We start from the raw sequence: 24,960 nt of genomic DNA, 5'->3' as shown, positions 1-24,960 counted from the left end.
TTGTCAGAAATTGATCGTTATCATAACTGACTATGTTATAATATTGCTATAGAAAACTGTCTATAGTCAACTTTCACCTCCGTTATCTGAATATAAAACATGTTGTTATAAATATCAACCACAGTTTTGATTGTATTATTGTTTTGTTATGATGTTCTGATCGGGTAGACGCTGGAATTGCATATCGATAGATTTGATTGCACATAATCAAATAATTGACATTATAACATTCATAGGCGTTATCTAATCCATATCAAGTCATCAATGTGTTTATTGCCGATTACGTTTTTAGATCACAGTCGCTCTAGGTTAGCTCGAAATTGCCATTTTATATGGATTTTGTAAACATTAGAGCGAACCTAGACTGAAATAAAAACTTGGTTTGGCTTAACAAGCCAATGCGATATGTACTATACTATATTTCTCTTTAGCGAAGAATAATTTTGGTAAAAATGATTTATTCTCCACTACTACACTGTTTACAACCATCTTTGCGCGTGAAGAGCCCAAATCCTGTAACTAAATTAGTACTAATGGAATTTGCGTTTTGACGTCGTCTCATCAGAATCCGACATTAACTTAGTGACAGGATTAAGCTTGCGGAATATCACACAGGACTAGGGATTTGCTCAGAATCACAAATAGTGTTTTCATTTTTTTTTTTGAACTAGCGTCAATCCTGCGCTAGTTTAGTTCTGTTACTAAGTTAATGTCGGATTCTGATGAGACGAAGTCGAAACGCAAATCCAATAACTAATTTAGTTTTAAGTTTTGTGCTCGTCACGCGCGAAGATGGTTTTAAACAATTTTATCCTTAGTGGAGAAAAATAGATTTTACTCAAATGTTTCTCCACTAAGGAGAAATGATGGGTTCCTGGCCGCCTCAGCGAGAAGTACTGCTGGCGCCCTCTTTACTTAACCTAACATCCATCTTTGCTTGAGCTACCCAAGAATTGAAAACGCCTCCAGTGACTGCCGGGTTTTTGATAAGAATCTTGTTAACCCTTTCATGACCAACTTTTTTCTACCGGTTTCAGAACTATTTTTCCTTAGAACTGGCATCATGAAACATGAAAAACCTGATTTAATAAAGGTGCTTCTTTCGCAGTGCTAGTGCTAGCTACTCAACATTTACCTTCCGATCTAATCCAATTGCACGAAAAAGGTAGTTGAAGGCATACGTCTAAATACGAAAGTTTTCAATAATATTCCCGAGTAGAAATTTTTGTTGCCTCAACTACTTCATAACCAGTTTGCAACAAAACTTCCATACATTGTTTGTTGCAAACTGGTTATGAAATGGTTGTCGAAACCAAAATTGTTACTAGGGTTGCAAGTCTACGAAAATATTGCAAAATTCCATTTTCACCAGCGGAACCCAATCAAATTAATTGTAATAACTAATTATGTTTACAACTGTTAGTGTTTAAATGAAAGATATTAGTCCAAGTTATTAGCCTTACTTGTCGTTGTAAACATATGTTGTTTAAACCAAAAGTTATAGTCATATAGAATCGTGGGTGTTTATCAACAACATAGGCATGAGGGAGTTAAAAATGACATTGGAATTCTGAGCAGGCATCATTTGTTGAAGAGGATAATGGGAGAAGGGCAATATTTTCACAAAGTCTACTGAAGCTCAGAGTAGGATATTCAACAGACTTTTACATCGGATTTCATTGAAAATAGGAATATGATAAGATGTTGATAGATCTTAAATAAATCATAATCTTCGCAGAATTCTATCTAGAAAAGAATTCCATCAGAGCTTCTCTCTAGAATGTTGCACCAAAATTCAGCGAAAACCACGTAGAAATAAGGATCTTTATCCGTATTCTTTTTATTCAATCGAAATTCTGAAATAGATTACATTGGAATGCTAAGAAAACTTTCATCAGAATCACGGAAAGTATCCAAACAGAATCCTGAGAAGCATGTCATCATTATCCCAATAGAGTGCCAGAAACCGACCGAGCAAAGTAGGTATAATGATATTTTATGGGTCAAAAAGGCCAGCAATAACCGATATGTGTATTACGAGAAAGATGTAGTTTTAGTTTAAAACTATAAAGTTGCATATTTGGCAACACTGCCAAAAAACTAATATTTTTCCTAGATTCCTTGAACAAATCCTTCAAAAATTATCTCACTAGTGCAAACAGTACCAGAGATATAATCCGAAGAAAAACAATTTTTTAAGCAATTTGTTCAAATGAAGAGTGTTCCCATGCATCGAGGGGTGATTCAAACGATACAACGATTTAGGTTGTTTTATATTGGCTCTAGATCAACAATTTATATAAAACTGGTTCCAATCCGTGAAGGTCGATTTTAAGTTTTGGTTTCTTTTTGTCACTTCGCGCGGAATAACCCATATATAAGCTATTTTTGACGTAGGCTAAATTTGAGAGGAGGTTAACCCTAGACCCTCCATTTCCCGAAAATAAAGTTCTATTGGCTGCAATGATCGAATTAACACTACAATCAGACATTCTTGTTCAAATTTGAATTTTTCACGAAACACCCGGATAATCAAACCATTTTCCCCGCATGATCGAATCACGGATTATCGAATCCCCGGATAATCGAGTCCGACCTGTAGTGCAATTAAACAGAAGGTATCTGTTTTATGACAGTTAATTCTACTGGCAATAAAACAGTCAAAGATTTGTCTAATCGAGCTACGAGAATTTATTCCAAGGCAAGAAAACCTGGAAGCTCCACCGGATAAACGTCTGCTTCTTTATTAAACATTCCGATTGATTGCCTTCTGGGTAATGTCCGTTCAGTTTCAGTGCCGTCTTTACGCATGGGCACACTGGGCCGGGGGCCTCCAAATGTTGGGAGCCCCGCACTCCTTCTGTAGACTATATTTCAAAGAAAAATCGCACTCAATTGTTCATTACTTTTTAATATGTGGGTAACAATAGATCAGTAGCAACTCGGAATCGCACATTATATTGTATTCCAGCTGATCAAGATGCTTAAAAAGCATCAGAGCAGCAGGAAGTGAAGCACTGCATGACTATCGAACCAATCCAAACGTCAATGCAACATTTCGATTCAAGTTTCAATTTATTTTCAACAACAGCAACGAAACGTTTGGTACACCCTTTATAAAAAGTTTGGAAGGCACCGGACCTTAGCCAACCAACCAGAAAATCTTGTTTGGCAAGCGATCTGTGGATGTGGCAAAATATTAATTATATTTCTTCGTTACATGCGAGTCCGTCAACGGACAAATCCACATGGAAGCGTCCAAAAGAGACTTCTCGAGGTCTTAAGAAGAATCGCCATTTTGGTCGGATTTGCCATGTTTCGCTCTGCCCAATCAGTATTAGACTGGGACAGAACCAATAAAGTTGTTTTTGCACTATACTCTGCCCTATCACAACCATTTTAATCCATTTTGAAGACAAACGTTCATGACATCTCAACAAAGAAGTTTAAAATGCCCTTGTGAAAGTATCTACATGTTTAAAACCTAGCTTTATCCTAGATTTGACTAAATGTGCCACTGTAAATGTGCGTGCATTTGAGGATATTTGTAGAATATTGGACATTTAGTAGCGTCAATATTTTTAAAAAATATTCTAGTATTGTGGTGTGTCCTCAAAGTATGCTTCACACAAGTAGAACATTTTTGTGCTGTTGGAAAAAATTCAATTTTTCCTTGCTAAATACAAAGCCTCAGTTTATGGACAAATGACGACAGTATTGAAACGAATTATACAGACGATATTGATAGATTCGAGTATTTTTATGTTTTGTTTTGAACGCAATTTTAAGCGAACGAGATTAAAGTATTGAACACTTCTAATGCTGAATAGTGAAAATGGTAATTGTTGGGATGCAGAAATTTTTTTTTGCGGATCCGAATTGTTTTGGCACCATACCTAACTTAAAGTTAGTTTTTAACGTTTGGGATTCTCCTCATCAGTAACTAGCATAATGTTGGTGCCAGCGCGATGGTTTTAGCATCTAACCAATGCCACTTTTGGTGCTAGTCAAGATTTATCATCTAATTGGCACCAAGATGGTGCTAGTTACTGATGAGGAGAATCCAAAACGCTAAAAACTAACTAACCAATGTTTATATTCACATTTCTTTTCAATCGGTCCTTCTCCGCACTGGGAAGCGATTCTACCTACTAAACCCTATTTATCACATCGGTCGGCTTCACTTCTCCCCCGTAGGAAGATGTAGCCAGAGAATTTTCAAATCAAATAATCTCAACGACTTCTACAATATTCGATTGAAAGAAAAAATGTGCATTTTTCCAAAGTCGGAAGTAGACTCTGTTTCTATTCATCATATCAGGAACATCAAGAAGCTATCAAGATCAACACTAAACGAAACAATGTAAGTGAACAGGTGCAAACTACACCAAGTATTCCAAAAATCATGAACAGCAGTGCGCTTCGTTTTTGGTTTAATGGACGTTTAACAGACCATGCTCCGACATTCCTCCTTCTTGATGAAGGCACTTTTAACCTTCAAAGAACGTCTTTCAACTATGAAGGTCAGATTACATCGTCTAGGAAGACAATAGCGTAGTTGGTGAGTCCATTACGCTGTACGTCACCTGATATCGAACTCACACTACCGCATTTAGTGTGTTTGGCGATTTGGACATCAGCAACGACACCTGGTTATGGAAATCTGCAATACTCTTTGCTCTCAATACAATACAATACATCCCGCTTTATTTTTTAAAACATTTTCAACACGGTTGACTGATTTGGCACAAATTTGGAAAAGAGTCTCAGGATGACATCAGGAATCAGTAGCGTCTGGCTCAAATGGCACGTTCCCCATGTTGATCGGAGATTTGTGCCATGGAGTAGAAATAATTCTGTAATGCTGGGAATCATTTTTTGATCATCCTACTGTGCCGCTGTTTACTAGAGTAGGACACGACTTATATGAAAAAAATAAAATTTTACTCCGAGTAACTTTCTGAGTTCCATAGGTATACGGAATATTTCAAATTATCTGTTATACTAGGATGCAGAAGAAAGAAATTTTTTTTTAATTGTTGAATGAAAGAAATATTTTAAAGTAGAAATTTGGGTGATACCGCATTTATATTGTCAAGTTTCATGAAACCTTGCTGAAGACACCTAATAACAAAGACGTCATCAAAAACCAGAATATAGTTTAGCAATCATTTCTGGGTTTAGGAAAACTGTGCAGCGGTCCTAGACAAGTAATCGTATTTATGCTTGCTTGCTGGCCGAGGGTGCTAATGAGCGAAGCTCTGGAAAACCAGAGACGTAATTGAATTGACTCATTATTCGCGTTGAACAATTACACAAATTGATTTGATTCAGTCGACCTCGTGGAAACGTTGGAAATGAGCAGTATTATGTATAGAGTTTTATTTGCCATTAAAAATAATAGTGTCGTTGTTATTTAACAGCATCTATTGCAATTCGGAGTTGGACAATGCTCTTCCAGCAATTAAATTTCCATGGTCTATATTAATTTTCTGCGTTTATTGCAATGTTATACAATCAGGAGAAGTCACGTCTCTTTGGCCTCGCGGTATGACATTGGCATTTGCAGTTTTGCGGATTTTTTTTGATTGTTTAGCCTGGTTTCTACTAAATAGTAAGTTACATTGGTGGACGATAGAGAACGTTTTTGACTACTTTGAATTGTGAAGCTTAAGGAATTTTAACAGGTGTATGAAGATTATTCGTGAAATTCATGGAGAATTTATTTCGTTTTGATTTCGTCTCATCAATACCTGATACCGATTGGGCAATCATTAAAGATACACTACTTGTGTACGCGAAACCGCTACCCAGTACCGAATGAAGTCCCAGAAGCACGGAAGTTCTGATTTGCTAATGAACCATAGCCAAGTCGGACTGACACTATACTGATGAGACGATGTTGAAACGCAAATTCTTTAATCTAATAATGTTAGGTATTCTGCCCTTTGTACACAAACTCGTTTAATACAATTTTCTCGTTAGAAACAAATATAGCAATTAGAAATGCTAAGGACATTGACCTAATTTGGAATTTTAGGTTAATAATACACATTTGTAAACCTTGACATATTTTATATAAATGACATTAAGAACAGAAAATAATAACTTGATTAAATCTCCCGTTGAATCATAAAAAACATTTAAATAACTTTAAAAGAGTTGATATTTCCGTATTAGGTGTTGTATTAGGTACCGATTTTTGATCGGTTTCCTTAGTTTCACCTACGTACACATGTATTAATTATGCATTTTGAGATTCATATTGTATACAAAGAGACAAGGTCGGGGTAGTCCTTAGTTGCGAGATAGCACAATTACACCTTCTCCCACTATGTTGACCTCGTTATTCGGCTTCGAAAACTCCCAATAAGTGTTGAAAACTCACAATATTCTGTTTCGTAACTGCACCGTCAAAGAACGGTAACTGTACAGCAGACGTAAAGAATCTACAGTCATCGATTCCAATCATAAAAATTAAAACTTCGAAAAGTTCGAACAATTTATCCACAAGTTGAGCACCGTTTCCTGTAACCTTTGTCGTTCTATCAACCCACGTGATGCCGTCTGTGCAGGTATGAGAACATGTTTCTACTATGACCTGCATTCGTTGCTTACGTGCCCATTTACGCGCTGGAACGAGCCTGACCATTTATTTCCCTCACACCCCAGCCCGACCAGCAGGGGTGGCCTGTAACATATTCATGAACCGATTATTGTTCAGTATCTGCCACTGACCGGCATGCATTGGGTTGAGCAATAGGATTTATGTTGCCTACTTCATATGCTCTCGTGTACATCCAACTATGTAGGTATGCAGTACATGTATATGCAGTAAAAATGACAGGAACCAATTGTTCCGAGCAGTGGTTGGATTCCACTAAACTTGGTTTGAAAGGAACATCCGTGCGCGTGTGGGCACGCTACAGTTGCTCACTGTTATAGGATTAATTGCTTACACGTGACCAGTAACATAACTTTGTTCTAGGTTAGTTGCTGGCATTCTGTTGCGATTGACATTATAAGCCATTTTTTACCGTTTGACTAAATTTATTCGAAATAATTGTTTTTTTTCTTGATTCTTTTTTTTGGTTATTATGAAACAATATTTTTTCGTCGAAGAGGCGTAGTCACGTCATGAGAATTTAAAAATGAATTTCAAGCAAACTGAGCAAATAGTAATGTATCTCCTCAACCCCGCAATCCGCTTCACGTTTATGAAAATATCATAGAAGATTCGTTTGTGATAAAATCATGTATTTTCAAAGATAAAGGAAAAATGCATAGATCTTTTAAAAGCGAATTTATATAATGTGAACTTCTGAATCTACAACCAAATTTTGAGTAAGAAATCTTTCAAAAAGTTGAAATAGAATTACTGCTAAAGACGTGTCAAATCGTTGGTGCGTTACGAAAAGAAATGAACGCGTAACAAAGTGAATACTTACTTTCAACCCCCACTCGAAACACACATCCACATCTTGCTAACAATCTATGACACAATGAGACAACTATTGAAATCAGTATACCTTCTACTTCCGCCTAGGCGAAAGACCAAGAACAGTTACTTCAATCTAGTGTGCATTGTTTGAAATACAAAGGAAACCGTTAGTTCTCTTCTCTAGGTCAAGATGAGTGAATGTTGGGCATTTTCGTTATTGGCATTACACGACACCGGTGTCAACTACACTAGAGTGTTACACAAAACATCCCGGTCAAACCATTCGGAATTTGATTCGGAATCCTGAATGGAGTCAGTATGGATTCCAAATCAAATGCAACAACCGATTCTGAGTCGGAATCGGTTGTTGCATTTGATTTGGAATCCATAATTGCTTCATTTAGAAATCCGAACCGGTTCCGGAATGAGTCTAACTGGGATTCACTTTGTAGTTCTTAAAGACCGTAAAGGTTCTTTTTGATTTCTGAGATTTTTTCACATTAGAAAAACTGCAAAAAATGTGCAATTTGGAGCATGGAGCAGAAATGATATTAGAAATAGAGAACTGCCTAAGCTCGACCCTCATTATCAGAAGGCAAAAATTAAGCCCGCACGATATTAAGCCTGTTCTAATGACCCTGCCACTTCTAGTTTTCCGATCTGTTTACTTCACATCCTTGCTCTCACTTGAGTACTATGGCTCTAAGTTTCATAACTTTCCCTACCCAGTAATCTCTAGCTAATTGAATGTCGTTAAAACGTAAAAAAAGAAAATGTGACTAACATAGTCGAAATAAAAAAAAGGGAAAAAAGAAATAGAGAACTTCTTCTATTTTTTAAGAATCGGACAAATTTTCAATACTAAGATAATTTTGTTTTTTTTTGTTAGGACTTTGCTTCTGCGACAACTATTCAGGTTATCTTTTGTGGCTGCCCTTGTTTGCTCCACATGTTAAAAACTGCCCGAATCCAATGTAGTTGGAAGCAAGCTGTTTGTTTGTCCACATGTGTCGTCCCAACCGGGTAGTACATTATTAATGTAGTTGAGCATCCGTTTGGGACAGGTATGCCATACCTCGTGAGGCGTCATTAGAAGCCTTCCGAAGTATCGCTTCCTACGAAGAAATAGTAGGGGAAACCAGGGAGATTTGAAACAGAGGAGAGTTGAAACAGTGCCCATTACTAGCGAAAGAGTACCGTTAGGGATAAAACAATAATGCATTTGTTTTATTTGTATCGTGCCCACAAACCCTCCAATACAAGCCAACTACCTTAAATGAGTGGTTGAGTATTTACGGTAAACACACTATAAAAAATGAGCAAAAGTAAGTTTTTGTTATTGTCTTCAAATTGGTATAAATAGAATGTTAAGTGACGTCCGATCATGAAAGTATCACTATTATGTAGTCTAAGAGTTAACATTTATGAATTGTTTGCGTTTCTTTCTATCTTTGCGAAGTATACATTGTAAATTGTGGATCAAGCCTTACTTCTCGACCTAGGAGAGTTGAAACACCTTGTTTCAACTCTCTTCGATGATGAACTTCTAATCTTATGGTAATTTTATAATCACGTTAACGTTCCTGAACAAATAATAATAATCAAGATTCTTCTTCCCTAAATTGAAAATCGTGAATAAAGTTCTCAATTTATTAAATCTAGGTCATTTATAACCACGGAATATGCATTTGTTCTAATTGTTTACACCTATCAGCTTCTGAAGCTTGGAGCGAAGAGACCATAACTCAAAATGAACCAAATACTACCGACATGGATACCAAATTACGTATTGTCATAAACCCGTATCACTTGTAGTCATAAATAGTATCACTAGTCATATCAACCATTTTAATGAATGTAGAATGTTCTAGGGAAAATGGTTGGAAAATAATACATAACTAAATATATGAAAAATGGGTATCAAATTTCTTGACTTTACAGTTATAGTTAATAAGTGGTTAGGTAAAGTATCTTGCTGTTATTACTGTTAGGATAATTGCAGAAATTCCTGTATTTGTAACCAAAATATAAGATTAATTTTCAAAAATGTCAGTTTATACGTAGATATACACTGTGGAAAATAATGAAAGGAATGCATGCCATTTTAAGGAATTATCTTAGTGTGAACGAATAAAAATGACACAATTGCAACATTTGATGATTTAGAAAACGTATTTAAAATATTTGGTTGCTTGTTTCAACTCACATTTATCGCTGTTTCAACTTACCTCGGTATGAGGAAAGTTGAAACAAAGAGAACACTGTTACAAAAATCAATATATTGATGCATTGTTATTGTTTTGTACCAGTTATTTTGATGTAATTTGATAAAGCATAAACAGAAGTAAGAAATATAAAATTAAGCAGTCATCGAATGACAGTTTTTGTCGATTTATCTAACAAAAACAAAAAAATGTTTCAACCCTCCTCGGTCTCCCCTACTGCACAATGGCAGAGTAGTTACGGAAAAAATTGCAGATGATACTTAGCAGGACAATGATCTGTAAATAAACCTGTGATTATATGTAAATCTTTTCGTTTTAGATCCATTAGTTTTTTGGCTCTTGTTGTATCTGGATGTATGAATTTCATAGCTTGTCGAGCGCCTTCTACGTTACGCCAGTCGTTTAGTAGTTGGTCTCATGCCCAAGCCGAAAGTTCTAGTTTGATGGCACAGGTAACTATACCTAGAAATGGTTCTGGTCATATAAACATGTTTGATGAACCACGCCTAAGATACTTAGATTGTTATTTAAATAATAAGATGGTTTCTTAAATAAGCTATAAACTGTAATTTTTCTAGTGTCTTCAAAAGTTATAGCATTGCATGTATTTTCGTTATATTTTTTCATAGTACCAATGGCAAAAACTTCAATCGAAGTGGGTGGGGTCTCAAATACTCCAAATTACGTGGGTTTGGCATCTGAGCTTACTTTGACATTTGTCAAATTGTGGAAGGGAGAATTAAACAAAATTTGCAGTGCCCTAAAGAATAACTCCCAAGGGTGAATAATCATTTAAACCGTCAAAATCATACTGAATCTCAGCGAATCATACTCAATCTTCGCTCAATATTGGAACTACACCATTCCAATTTGTCTCGATCAAGATTCAACGTCCCAGTTTAACTGCTTTTTCAGAATTCTGGCTCAAGTGACAACTGATTCAGGCTTCAATTCCGAGTAGATTTGGCAGGGATGTCCTTAATTTGCTCTCAGTCCATTTGGTAACCCTAACGTTGAAACTTATCCTGTTGTCAGAAGGTATACTAGGAAGCTTTTAAATTATTTTGATGAACGATGAATCTTACGCAAAAGATGCTTTATGCTATTTGGCTTTGGAGATAAGTTCGCCAGCAAGTTGATGATTTTGCAAGACATCTGCAGTTGTGGAAATAAAAACAAGGTTTTCATTACTGGACACCATAACTTTGTAAGAATTAGTTATCTGCAGAGGAGAAATTTGCTATTCTCTATCTCTCTCTCTCTCTCTCTCTCTCTCTCTCTCTCTCGCATTTTTCCTCTTTTTTTAACATGTTTGTTCTGGCAACCAGTGACAAGAATGCGATATATAGCGGTGGAAGGCGAGCATGATGCCGGGCATGGTATATAGAACAAAGTTAGTTGGATAGATAACGATAATTAATAACGCAACAGATTTGTCATTATTTTCGATAATAATTATATTTTTTTTTATTTTGGTTTACGTTTGTGCGGTTGAGCATATTGCTTTCGCATTAAATGATGAACACTGAAGTCTTAGAGAATTATTCAGGACTATTCGTAGGGTTAGGACAGATAACCTCAAATGAAATGGAAGCACCTATGCCTTCCCCCTCTCCTCCACCCGTTAATTCTACTCAGCCCCCTCGTCATTGAGTATACCAGGAAGATTCGGCAGGTCCTTGGGTGGTATACTTCCTAGGCCCCACTGAGCAGTATAACTATAGCGCGGGAGCTGACAAAACGGAACTCAGCAGTGACTGAAATTAAAAAGGTTCAATCAGATAAACTACGCGTAGTCGTGACTGAGCTGAAACTGGCCAACGATATCTCTAGCAGTAGCCGTATCACTGACCACATCGTCGATGTGGAGATCGATGATGTGGTCAGTGATGCGGGTCTCACTGTATGTGTTCTAATGAAGGATGGAGTCGGCCGTCTTAGGAGCTCTGATCTTCAATCCTTGAAGATATTGGAGTGCAAGAAAATGCACTCAATGTCAGCCGATGATGGGAAATACTATCCATCAGACTCGTTTCGCGTGACTTTCGTCGGATCCGCTTTGCTGAACTACGTTGAAGTGTATGGGGTTCGTCAACCTATTCGTCAGTTTATACCGCGGGTCATGAATTATTCGAATTGCAAACAGCTAGGACATAAGACCACCTACTGTAGCAATAAGCTGTTAATAAGTTTTTTTTAGCTGCGGTCAATAAAGATCTACGTGCCGTGCAGATGGTTTTCCGCTGCATTGCATTTAGCCAAATAAATGCTTACCGAAAATTTCCTTCAGTAGACAGCTTTCACTCGCAAACACGACTACTAAATATTAAACTAAACAACGCTCTGCAGAACACTTTAAAAATTGCAAATGACTGCGGTTTGACAGTTACTTTTCATGGATAATCGAATTTGCCGAAATTCGGCAATGACCAGTAATTTTTTTACCATTTATTCGGTATTTTTTACCGGATACGAGAATAATGCGATATTACTATACGAATTGTACTTTTAATTACAGATTTTGGTAAAACCATTTGTATACAACATAACGTTCGGTAAAGTTTGACATATATTCTGTCAAATAAACCGTGTTTACCGAAAAATCAGTTATCTTTCGGACCTTACCGAAATTTCCGTCAAAAAAATTACCGAGCAGCGAAATCCAATTTGAGTGTGTAACTATAGCGCGGGGGAGTGGGCGTAGCGTATTGGTAAATCGATTGCCTTGTACGCAGCGCACCTGGGTTCGAGTCCCGACCCCGCACATAGGGTTAGAAATTTTTCCTAAGAGATTTTTCTAACCCGAAGAGGCGAATGACCTTAAGGTTAAAACCTCTATAATTGAAATAAAAAAATATAGCGCGGGAGCTGACAAAACGGAACTCAGCAGTGACTGAAATTAAAAAAGTGCAATCAGATAAACTACGTGTAGTCGTGACTGAGCTGAACTGGCCAACGATATCGCTAGCAGTAGCCGCATCACTGACCACATCGTCGATGTGGAGATCAACGATGTCGTCAGTGATGCGGGTCTTACTGTAGATGTTCTAATGAAGGATGGAGTCGGCCGTCTTAGGAGCTCTGATCTTCAATCCTTGAAGATATTGGAGTGCACACACTCAATTCGGCTCGGTAATTTCCCAACAGCTGTGTAGTCAGCAAATTTAAAAACTGATGTCTCAGTAAAGTGAGATTTGTTAGCTGATTTTCGGTGAAATATTTTCCGAGACTCAGCTATAAACAGCACTTTTACTGAGATCTCAGCAAAAAAGTTGTTTGCTGAGATTTCAACTGTTGAGATTTCGGCAAAAGATGCGAAAAAAGCTGAGATTCGGCAGAAAAAAAATTAAGTGTGCAAGCAAATGCACTCAATGTCAGCCGATGATGGGAAATACTATCCATCAGACTCGTTTCGCGTGACTTTCGTCGGATCCGCTTTGCTGAACTACGTTGAAGTGTATGGGGTTCGTCAACCTATTCGTCAGTTTATACCGCGGGTCATGAATTATTCGAATTGCAAACAGCTAGGACATAAGACCACCTACTGTAGCAATAAGCTGTGGTGCGGCAAGTGTGGGGAAGGCCATCCGGATAACGCCTGCAGGAAGGCTGCTGAAAAGTATGTTTACTGTGGGGAGGATTCGCACACACTGTTGACATGCCCAACGTACAAACAGCGCTCGGATAAACTGAAGTGATTCGCCAAAGATCGCTCCAGACGCTCTTATGCAGAAATGCTTAAAAGAGCTGCCCTACTTACCTCTGAAAACCCGTATGTGCTCTTGCCAACTGCCGATAATGCCTCTTACGACTCTTGCGAGGGACACGGACCCGCTTGGAAACTCCAGGAAAAGATCAATGTTGGATTCCCTCGAGCTTCCTTGTAAGGTCCCTACGTTGTCCCAAACAGGGGTGCATAAAAAATCATTCATCAATTAGAAGTGCTGCCACAAATCCAAAGATAATACCTCCTGGTTTTGATAAATTGAGGTACAACCAGGAGTTCCAGGCACTTCCCGGGGCACCAAAAATCGCAAGTGCTAATAGCTTACAGTCAGAAACTCAACCTAAAACGGGATTCCTTATTTTCTGACATGGTGGAGCTTTATAGCACACTACAACTGCAATCTAAGTTTGATGAGAGGCTATAAAACTACCATAAAATCTCAATTGTTACCAGGGAATTGCCCCTCGTTGCAGCGATCGTATCCGTCGATGGTTAACTTAATAAACGGAACCATGGATCTGATCACTGTTGCAGAAGTATTATCCTAAAAATTGATTCCTTAAAGCACTTGCTACATTATAATAACCGTGATACATTCTCCCTATGCGAAACATGGCTTACTTCTAACATTAACATCAACTTCCACGATTTTAGTATTATTCGTCTGGACCGAGAAGACTCCTATGAAGAGGTACCTTTAGGGATCAAAAAGTGATATTCCAACAATCGAATCAATCTCCCTTCGACGTCAGGCATTGAAGTTTTCGCTTGTCAATCCATAATAAAATGTAAACACCTCTGCATTTCTTCTATTTACCTTCCTCCAAGGGTCATGATGGAGCACTGAAGTCTCCCCAGCATCAGTCTTTGATTGAACTCTTTCCCACACCACGGCTGCTTCTTGGAGAATTCAACCCCCACGGTACAGGGTGGGGATGTCTGTAAGGCGATAATCGCTCTTAGACAATTCAAGATATTTGTGACAACTTCAATATGATAATTTTGAACACAGGGGAAATAATACGTACCCCTATATCGCCAGTGCAAGCAAGACATATCTCTATGCTCGACCTCGCCACGGTTAGATTGCAATTGAAAGGTAATATCAGATTCCCACGGTAGAGACCACCTGCCGATCGTGATTGCAATCACCGCTGGTTCAACATCATCGGAATCACCCAATGTCTCGTATGATTTCACAAGCGACCTGACCGCGATATCCGAAACAATCGAATCGACATAGGTACTTCCTAGGGAGAAGAGTACATTCTGTCCGACTTAATTCTCGATACCGCGATTCAATCTCAGACGAAACAAGTACCAAGCGCGAGCACGTAAAAACGTTTTCCCAATCTGGGGTAGGACAAAGAGTGCTTAGAAGTATATGCGGAGAAGGCCGCCACATATGAAGCCTTCCGGGATGACGGGTTAGCCATAAGTTATCAACAGTAGGTGCCGTTAGAAACGCGAATGAAGCGTTTGATGAAAGCCATGAAACGTAGTTATTGGCGCCGGTTCGTTGACGGGTTAACGTGAGAAACATCGATGAGCACTCTTTGGGGCACGGCCCGACGTATGCGAAACCGAAACGGTACGCCAAGACGGTTTGTCGCGGATTCCGCGCCTCGTCCTCTCACAATGGCGCAAATGAAGCTCCGTTTTCGATGGTGGAGCTCTCACTTGCTCTCTTACCATGTAACAATAAAGCCCCAGAGCCAAACAGAATCAAATTTAACTTGTTAAAGAATCTGCCAGACTCCGTTATGAGACGCTTGTTGAATTTATTTAATAAGTTTCTTAAGGGTAATGTTGTCCCTCATGATTGGAGGCAAGTGAAGGTCATCACCACCCAAAAACCAGAAAAATCAGTCTCGGACCACAATTCGTATCGACCGTTTGCAATGCTGTCAATGCAAACGATCTTTTTTTCGCCTCGACAATTGGGCTGAAGCAAATGGCTCACTGTCAGATACTTTTGGCTTCCGCGAAGGGACGAACGATTGAGTTGCGGTGCTTTCAACAGAAATTCAATCGGCCTTTGCTGTCAAAGAGCAGATGACATCAGTTTTCTTGGATATTAAGGGGACTTTTGATTCAGTTTCTATTAAAATTTTTTCTGAGAAGTTGCACCAGCATCTTAAACAGAAGTGCCAACAAAGGATCAACTTTCTCTGTACAATAACCGGAATATAGTGGGGAGCCCAATCAGGAGACCTGATCAGGCTGTGTTGCTGCTGCGCGCACTGACTAAATTCTGGGGTATGCGCGTTTAGCGTGTAGGCCGGCTAGAAATGTTTCTGTTGGGCGCACTGCCCAAGATCTGGTGTATGCGCGTTTAGTGTGTAGGCTGGCTAGAAACGTCAAACGTCAACGGATCTGAAGGGACAAAGACATGACGAGTTCGGTCGAGAGATAAAAAATAAAATTTATTAGTGCTAGTTAAAATTCCTTAATCCTACGGGGTGATTACTGTTAAAACCTTATTATTCTAGTTTAAAACAACTAAAAGTTTGGTTAGGATTTATACCCTGAATTCTCCACGTGTAGGGTGGATCAATCCGGTGAAAATACCGAAAGTGTAAGCTAATAATACGTGATAGAAATTGTATAACCTATAACTAAACTTAATATATTTGCAGTATAAAGCTGCACTGCACTGTACCAACGAAATGTGCTGCTAATAACCGGTGTTTTATTCACATTCCGCCCCAACACAACTTTATAACTTTCGTTATTAGCGATCATAATTCCGACTCAAAGAACCAGGGTGGTCCGGGAAGCGCAACAAACGACGGACCTAAGCCGGACGGGAGGCTGCGTCGGATGTACGCGTCCTGATTCCTACGATAATTTTGTGCAGTGTGTGGGAGTAACCAGTTCGATAGAGGAACGGCCGTGGAAGTGCCACAATTGTTTACCACAGAGTGTGGTATCGTCATCCAGCAATCAGTTTGCTCGGGTCGCATTACGACTGAAGCTCCTAGAGGAAGAGCGCGCAATTGAGCGACGCGAGTTGGAGGCCGAAAAGAAGGCTTTAGAACTGGAGCGGAAGGCAATCCAGGAAAAGTATAGGCTGCTGGAAGAACAACTGACAGAAGGGAGCCGGCATAGCAGAGTAAGTCGTCGTACCAGCATGCAGCGTGTTAATCTCTGTACTGAGAAGCAGGGCCAGAGGATACAGCATCGGCCGCTGCTGTAGTGGACAACAACTACTTACAAGAACCAACCGATAGCAGTCAATTGGCAACGAACGACCGAGGGACGGTCAGCTGGCAAAAGAAGGAGCCAGTACAGCCGTCAGCAACGAACCAAAAAGGCAAGGCACCGATAGCGGGAGTGGAGCGCCTTACAGATCGAAGTCAAAAGCAGGAAGTTCAGCAGCGAAATACTGGGGTGATTCCCATGGAGGTTCCGTATTATCACTCGAATTCGTATGGAGGTAACCTTTTCCCCTCACAGCCCCGCGTACTGCCACCAGGCAAGCCCATCTTTATCAATGAATTTTCCGCTCAACAGAGCGAAGACCCATACCATTAATTACAAACGCAAGTAGGTTCAATGAACTTGACCCCTGAGAACCATTATCCCACCCCCTCCGGTCCATTTCCCACATTGAGTGGAAATGAGACACGGTTTGTTCCTAGAGCAATGACACAGCCCAATGTCAACTTCAGTCAAGCGAATGCGCCTCTTCTTTCGGCGACAAACAACGTCTGAGCAAACCCCTACTCCCTCGCAGTTAGCCGCGCGACAGATAATGCCCCGTGATTTAACCTCCTTCGCCGGTGATCCCGCGGACTGGCTGATATTTATCAGTGCTTTCGCGAATACGACCGTCGCGTGTGGATATTCCCGTGTAGAAAATCTTGCGAGATTGCAGCGGTGTTTGAAAGGTACAGCGTATGAAGTCGGCAGAAGCCGTCCACTCCTACCGGAATTAGTACAACAAGTGATCAGTATACTACAGCTTCTCTACGGACGACCGGAATTGCTGATTAACGTGCTGTTGGATAAGGTACGATCAACTCCAACACACAAGGCGGAAAAGCTCGAGACACTCATCGAGTTTGGAATGGCTGTGCAAAGCCTGTGACACCATTTGCTAGCAGCGGGACTACAATCTCATCTTACAAATCCATACTTGCTGATAGAATTGGTGGAGAAGCTCCCAGCCCACGTGAAGATGGAGTGGGCAAATGTCATGCAGCGGTATCCAGAGGCAAATCTAAAAACCTTTAGAGAATTTATGGTTGGAGTGGTGATTTCAGCAAGCAGAGTGACTCTGTATACCGGCGGAGGCTGCAAAAGCGGTTTACAGGAGAGAACCAAACCGAAGGTTCGAGGATCGATAAATGCTCACGTTAGTCAGCCAGAGTAGACGAATACGGATGAAAGGAGGTGTTACGTTTGCAAAGGCGTGGGACATCGTGTGCGGAAATGTCAGACATTCAAAGCGCTCTCCGTGGACAATCGGTGGAAGACGGCACAAAGTCACCAGCTGTGCCGTAGCTGCCTGAACGCGCATGGCTGTAGGAGTTGTCGCAATGCCAGCCCATGCGGAATCAACGGATGTACCTTCTGCCACCATCTTCTGTTACATTCCAACCGCAGTGATCAAACGTCTGAAGAAACGGTATCGCGAAATATCGAAGCTACTGGAAATCATATGCATCGCTCAGCAAATCAATCGTTGCTGTTCCGTATCTTGCCAGTGACGCTGTATGGGCCACGGAAGGTAATTAAAACGTTTGCTTTCCTCGATGATGGATCACATCTTACGCTTGTTGAAAAGCAAATCGCCAAGGACCTTGGGTTAGGAATAGGGATTATTGATACTTTGCCTACCGATCATTACTTTATTGTCTCGGAGAGCTTAAGCTCAATGCACCTAGAATGCACATTCGATATTTTCCTGTGTGCTTTGTCTGTAAGATCGTACAAAATTACCTTAGTTTGGGTTGACTCGCATCGCTCCATCCCAGGTAATGAAAAAGCGGACTTAATAGCTAAGGCGGGCACTCTGGAGATGACATCTACGAAAGACCAATCTGCTTCAGTGAATTTATCAATATCTCTCGCCAGAGGACGCTAGAAAGTTGGCAGACATCTTAGAGCAATGGAGAGTTGTGACGGTGGCTACATTCTATCATCTCGAAGGTATCAACGAAACCATGGTTCAGAGGAATGAACGTGGGTCGGGATTTCCTTCGTGTGATGTCTCGGCTCATGTCCAATCACTACACGCTCATCTCCGACGTATTGCGCTCGCGAATAGCGGTATTTGAGTTTGTGGCGGCGATTACCACAATATCGAACACATTGTCTGGGCAGGCTCCGAGTATTGTTCTGCCAGATCTCAACTATTGGATTCCCTTCGAGCCCGAGGAAGATCATCCAATGTTGCGGTTCGAGATGTACTGACAAGCCGCGATTTCCTCTATATGTCCCTAGTATATACCTTCCTAAAAACCACAAATATACACATTTAATTGCCCCCTTTTTGTTTTCTTATTATTATCAGAATTCTTCCGCCTATACTAGACATTCACGATGGTTTGATGCGACTCCAAGGCGAAACAAAACATTATTGTCGAGTAGATCGATTTATGACCTATATATTTCAAGCCGTCGGATGCCACAGCCGCAACGCTAGCGGTGCAAAAGAACCTTTTGTTTTACGTAACACAAGACATACGTTGTTAGTGTAACAATGTTAGAGTCAAGATTACTGTGTACACTGAAGATAATGCAGTCGATGTACGACTGCACGATTCGTCTTCAGAAACATCCGATGCCGCTAATAGCAAAGTTGTTGCATAATAGGGAGAAGGTTTCTTTGTTTAGAAAGATAAGTGGAAGGACATTTGTCAGACGTATTCAATTGTGATCGCGTAGTGATGATGCGGTTGAACGAAACCCCCCTGAATCTATCTATTCTCAGACAACTTAAGATAATCTTTTCCCAGTACTGTGATCAATCTGCACACTAAGGAAAACCCTATGCGGGAGTACCCAAGACAAAAGCTCTAGTACAATAAAACAAGTTTAGATACTTCAATACAAACCGCTACCGCCTCGGAAAACTATTCTTTGACACATCCATGAAAGACTAGATTCGTGGAATCCCGGATCACATACATCCGCATGTGATGCAAAGCATATTCCATAGTAAATTTCGAGAAGTCAACTGCAACAAGATGTTTTACACCGACTGGTCAAGCCTCGACGGATACACTGGCTTCAGTATTTCAATCAAAACATTACTGCCTCATTCAAACTCAATGACCTTACTTCAGTTTAGTCGTCGTCGTCGCAGAACTTGCTGATATTCCTTTAGATTATTGATACTTTGCCTGCCGATCATTACTTTATTGCCTCGGATAGCTTTAGCTCAATATAAGGTCTTCGTTCAATGAAACCTAAAAAGCACATTCAATATTTTCTGGGGAAAATCTGGGAGCTCCTACGTGTTTTGTCTGTAAGATCGTACAAGATTACGGGAAAACCCAAGACAAAATCTCTAGCACAATGAAAACAAGTTTAGAAACTTCAACACAAACCGCTACCGCCTCGGAAAACTGTCTCCACGTGCACTGGTAAATTGCGGGCGAAAAATTCGATTAACGCGCATTAAATACGTACATTTATTTGTTGTAAATAGCAAAAGACTCTGTTAAATTCACAAATCAATTCGTGTCAAATAACGGAATTAAAAAAATACTGCATTGTGGGAAAACATTCAGAACTGCCAAATTTACCAACGTTGTTCGCTGGTTGTGCTTGTTTCAAAAATCTTTCAGGTTTTATTGGTCAAAACACAAGTCGTTTGTTTGGAAATTTAGCGGTGAATCCAAACAATAAAACCCGCCTGAAGAACATCTTTCGTTTTTCTGATTCGTTTGATGTTGGAACGAATCGATGATTCTGTTGGACGTCGCACCCACGCGTAACGTCAGAAGATATGAACAGCAAATAATCAGCTGATCAGAAACATCCCATAGATTGCCTAATTCTGTTCCAGGTTCAACGAAAACATTCGTTTCATTGCGTTGTTGATACAGATTCGTTTTGATATGATAAAAATAATACAATGAGGACACGTCCAACAAGAAAAACCACACTGAGCACACAGGGAAATAAGCCTATTTTCACGCTGTTATTATCATCAAACTACCATTTGCCATTTGAAGCCGTTGGGTAGAGCAGCATCTGACATCTTTGTTCAATGCATTAGCTCAAATGGTAATAGGCAGTAGGCTCATTACCCTACCACGTGACTGTATCTATATCAATAAATGATAATATATTATACTTCGTCGAAATTGCATTTGGCCGAGGAAAACTTTTAGCATACATTTATAAATGCATTTTTCCTGAACCCTCGCAGTAATTAAATGACAATCCCAGAAATAAAGTACCTCAAAACAACCTTACCTGTTCGACTGGCTTCCCGCAGCAGGTCATCGATGAGCTCGTCACGCACGTGAATGCCCAGGTTCCGCAGCATAAACTGCAGCTCCTCGGGTGTCACGTGGCCATCCTGATCTCGGTCCAATAGGTCAAATGCCGTCCGCAAATCTGTGCGTGTGTGTAACGGAGAGAGAGAGAAAACAGAAAACAGAAACTTAGAGTTTTTTTTCCAACTTATGCGAGTAAGAAAGGCAGAGTGAAACGTGACTTTGTTGGAATAAATAAAACGAGCATTCGTACGGTAGGGACGATTTACTTCAAAATGCAAACTCATCAGTAGACAAATTCCCCGAAGTTGGTAATGGCTTTTCGCGAACCCGGCTGAACGAATGGATGAAGAAAGAAGCTTTTAACCGGTTAAGTCTGACAAAGTGAAGTGGGGGTGGATGGTGGCAAGGGAAATGGTATTATAGTGATAGTCGTAAAGCTTCCCGTCTTATTGATAAAGCTTTAGTGTTAGCATAAAAATTCCAGACATTGACATCACCTACTCCCGCCTCTCGAATCGAATTCTACTTTTAGTTGGGGTCTTACGAGAATGCGAAAACCATGCTTGGCTTGGTGCGTATCAATGAGCGCACGGAACCGAAAACGAAGCAACCGTCGTTGGCACCGATAAGACGGTCGCTTAGCATAATCGAATCGTAAATGGAAACGACCCACGAAGAGAGTATATTCAGATTCAGAGGAACAGTTCCCATGTAGGGAATAATAAGTTTAGGGAGCAATTGAAAATTGATGTTTATAAATATTCGGTGGCTCTCGCGGAACTTTTGAGGCTATGATTAAATTTACCAAAATTCAGGTCAACATTTTTCAATATTGATGTTACGAAACTAAATTCGATTCGATTCGAAAGCAAGTTTAAATGTGCTTCCTTCATATTTATTCGAATACCAATCCGACCCATATTAAAACTTCAACAGCATGATAGCCATCGTTGCCGGCCGCCCCCATCTCCATCGTTCATGGAGTAGGATAAAGGATAAGGTAGACGGGAAGTGTTGATGCTCTACCTACTTAACGGAAGGTAGACGATTCAAAAGGCTCTTCCATAGGTGTCGCGGAGTTGAGTTAAGGTCTAGGATTCGCTCTAAGCATGCGACGCGACCTGTAAAGCATAGTTTATTAGGTAGTTGTTTAGTTAGACTTCGAGTACATGATCACTCGAAAAAGAAAACAAAACAATATCAGTTTTTAGTTCTTTTTAAACTCTGGGTAGCCGTTTACCGAGAGTATCCTATGTTTTCAAATCAAAAGCAATTTGAACTCCACAAGGCCAACCGCGGGAGTATTGCCTAGAAAAGTTAATCTTATCTGCGTAATGGGATCACTATCTATTGCAACGGTATTTAGACAGATTTTGCTATTCCTTCTCTACGATATATTTAATAGGTTGAAAACTACCGAGTCATAACACGTTATACAGACAAAGAGTTATGATAGCGCGAGATGTTACAAATCAAGAAAGGTATTTCCTATTTTACGTGTTGGATGATTTGTAAAATACACGTATACGAGCGATAATAACGACCATTGAAGAGAAATACAAAGGATTATTAACCTGATGCATGCGCTGTTTCACAATAACGGAACTTGAAATTAGATTCATAAAAACAGACGGGGCGAATTTTCAGTACGTATTGACCCGCGATCATCGATACTAGTCAGATTAAAGTCTTGTTGCGGCTGATTTTCGATCAGCTATTCGTTTTATGGTAGCGTTTTCTTGATTAGATATGTTCGCACCCTCTCATTCTGCTACTATCGGCAGAAGGCTGATAGCACCCAGTCGTCGCTGGTCTAACGACCAAATATCATCAATAGACTTAGACTCGCGTGGAGGCATGAGATAGGAGACTTGTGAGAGCTAAAGAGATTAGTAAAACAAAGAAACAACACGCACCGTCCGGAATCCGAACTCAGCTATAAGCTTATACAGCTGAATTGAAACTCCAAACGGAACATGGCGTCCTCCTGCCATTCTAATCTCTTTAGTGAAAACTATATTATCTCATAGTTTGACGACCAAGCCCCAAATGGATGTTTTATGGGAAATACTTTTAGGTGCCGTTCGTGTACCCGCGCTTAATTTATGAGGAGGGAAAGGGTCTTCAATGTTTAGTGTGGAAGGTTTCATTTTTGCCAGTTCCAATAGCATAAGGTTCTAAGTCCCTTTCGCTTGTCTGGATGTGCCGTAGACTCACTTTTGGAAAAAAATGCCAACGCATCCTGGATCCGACGGTAAAAGATAAAAGGTCGGGAATCTCTAAGCTTGTTCATATTTCACGCTTTTATAAACTTCTTCCGACGTCTCGCTCTTCCTTGAGTACCATGGCTCTTAATGTAAAAAATACTTCCAGTCTCTTACTATTCGAAGGTCAAAGAAACATAAAAAGAAATTGTTTGAAACAGTATTGTCAACAAATTTCTGAAGACTCCAAGTCTTCGGAATGCCTTTGAACAGTTAATTTGTTTTATGTTGTTAAACTTCTTCCAAAATACCTTCAAAGTTGATTTACTCGAAATAATGTGATTTTATACGTTTTTTGACTCCAAAAGTGAACGTATCTTGTGTACAAAATTACTCCATACAATTTAGCAATCAAATGTGTGGGGGGAGGGTTGGTCTATTGGCGAAAGTCATTTGGCCGAATGGGCCGTTTAGCCGAATACCGTTAGGCCGAATGAAATTAGGTCGAAAGAGAGGTTTGGCCGAAAAATATTAGACTGAAGGGACCATTTGAATGAATGCCATTTGAACTAAAGAGCCAAATACCTTTTGAACGACTACCAATTGGCCGAATACCATTTGGTTGGTGTTAAGTCAGACCACACTAAGTCGCAAAGTCTTAAAAAATGAGATAATGATAGCATTGGACTAGGAATTTCTTACGCTATATTCGACTCTTGTCAGATTTGAAATATGTTATAGTAAGCAAGAGTTATGGCAAAAATTAATCTCGAATTATAACGTAAAGGATGCTGCGATTCAAACTTCAAACTCGTTTTTCTCGAAATCAATTCAATGTCACTTAATCCGGTCTGACTTAACACCGACCATTTGACCGACTCTCAGTTAACCGAATATCATTTAGCCAAATACCAGTTAATCGTAGGCAATTTACTCGAAAGTTAATTTTTTTAAATCATGGAGATATCTTATAAAGCGCAAAATTTTATCGTGATGACGAAAATATATCTTTAACATAGGCAATCTCCGTGAAAGTGTTTAAACATATTACCAAGAATCAATTAATTCAAAAAACAAATTTTTAACGCAACTTTTTATATTTTACTAACATATCCTTCAGATAATTTTCAGAGTTATTACTAACTCTTACCAAGTTTTTACTAACTCATTAACTCTAGCTTCTAGTATTAAAAAGATATAAGTTCTAACTTTTAGCATGATACTGTACCTTGATCGGTCACGTCCGGAAGCTTCTAGCCTACGGCCACACGGTTACAAAATATTAATGCTACACGCGAAGTTGCTTATACGCCATCATGCGCGACATACAAAGGCCTACGCGATCGAACACCTTAACATACAAACGCCCGAGCTCCTCACCATAATGCACAAAGGCAAACGGGTAATCGCGACCATCCAAGTGCAACTACGCCCAAGATTTCGAAAACACAAAAACGCCCCGATGATTCAGTGAACGCCATTGCTCTTATAATCTGATCAACACAGTCTCAAGTGAGCAGATCCCAACGCGATCGTAGAGTCCCTATGCTCGCACATCTCAGTTATACACTGAATGTCACAATCAGAATCACAACCCGCTGGAATTGGCCGTATGCAGTTTTTTTGTTGGTGGCATTTTCCCGTTCGTCTGCAATTGTAGTGGGTGATTCGGACAGGGAGTCCTTGCTAGAACCCAACTCTTCAGCTCCAGTAGGACAACTCTCAAATAAAAAATACTTATAATACCCAAAATTGATCTTTAAATCAATTTGGGAAAAATCGTTTTCTCCATATTTGGCTCAATTATACATCGCATCATGACCTGAATAATATGAATAAAAAAGCTATTCTAAAAATACTAATACACACCCTGAATCTAAAATTGAAAATTTGACAGATAGAT

At 39.7% G+C, this 24,960-nt stretch overlaps 1 protein-coding gene across 10 annotated transcripts in view; it reads right to left on the bottom strand.

The window, feature by feature from the left end:
- LOC131692791 (calcium-binding protein E63-1) overlaps positions 1–24,960 on the bottom strand; it is a 255,018-nt gene that overhangs the window by 32,498 nt on the left and 197,560 nt on the right. For all 10 annotated transcript variants that reach the window (XM_058980061.1, XM_058980062.1, XM_058980063.1 and 7 more), the window contains one exon: positions 20,828–20,971. In XM_058980061.1, coding sequence (XP_058836044.1) covers positions 20,828–20,971 — 144 coding nt within the window. The remainder of the gene's footprint in view (positions 1–20,827; positions 20,972–24,960) is intronic.

This window comes from Topomyia yanbarensis, chromosome 3 (assembly GCF_030247195.1).
Source record: "Topomyia yanbarensis strain Yona2022 chromosome 3, ASM3024719v1, whole genome shotgun sequence".
Lineage (NCBI taxonomy): Eukaryota > Metazoa > Arthropoda > Insecta > Diptera > Culicidae > Topomyia > Topomyia yanbarensis.
Note: the sequence above shows the minus strand (reverse complement) of the source record. Positions and strands in the feature narration are given on the sequence as shown.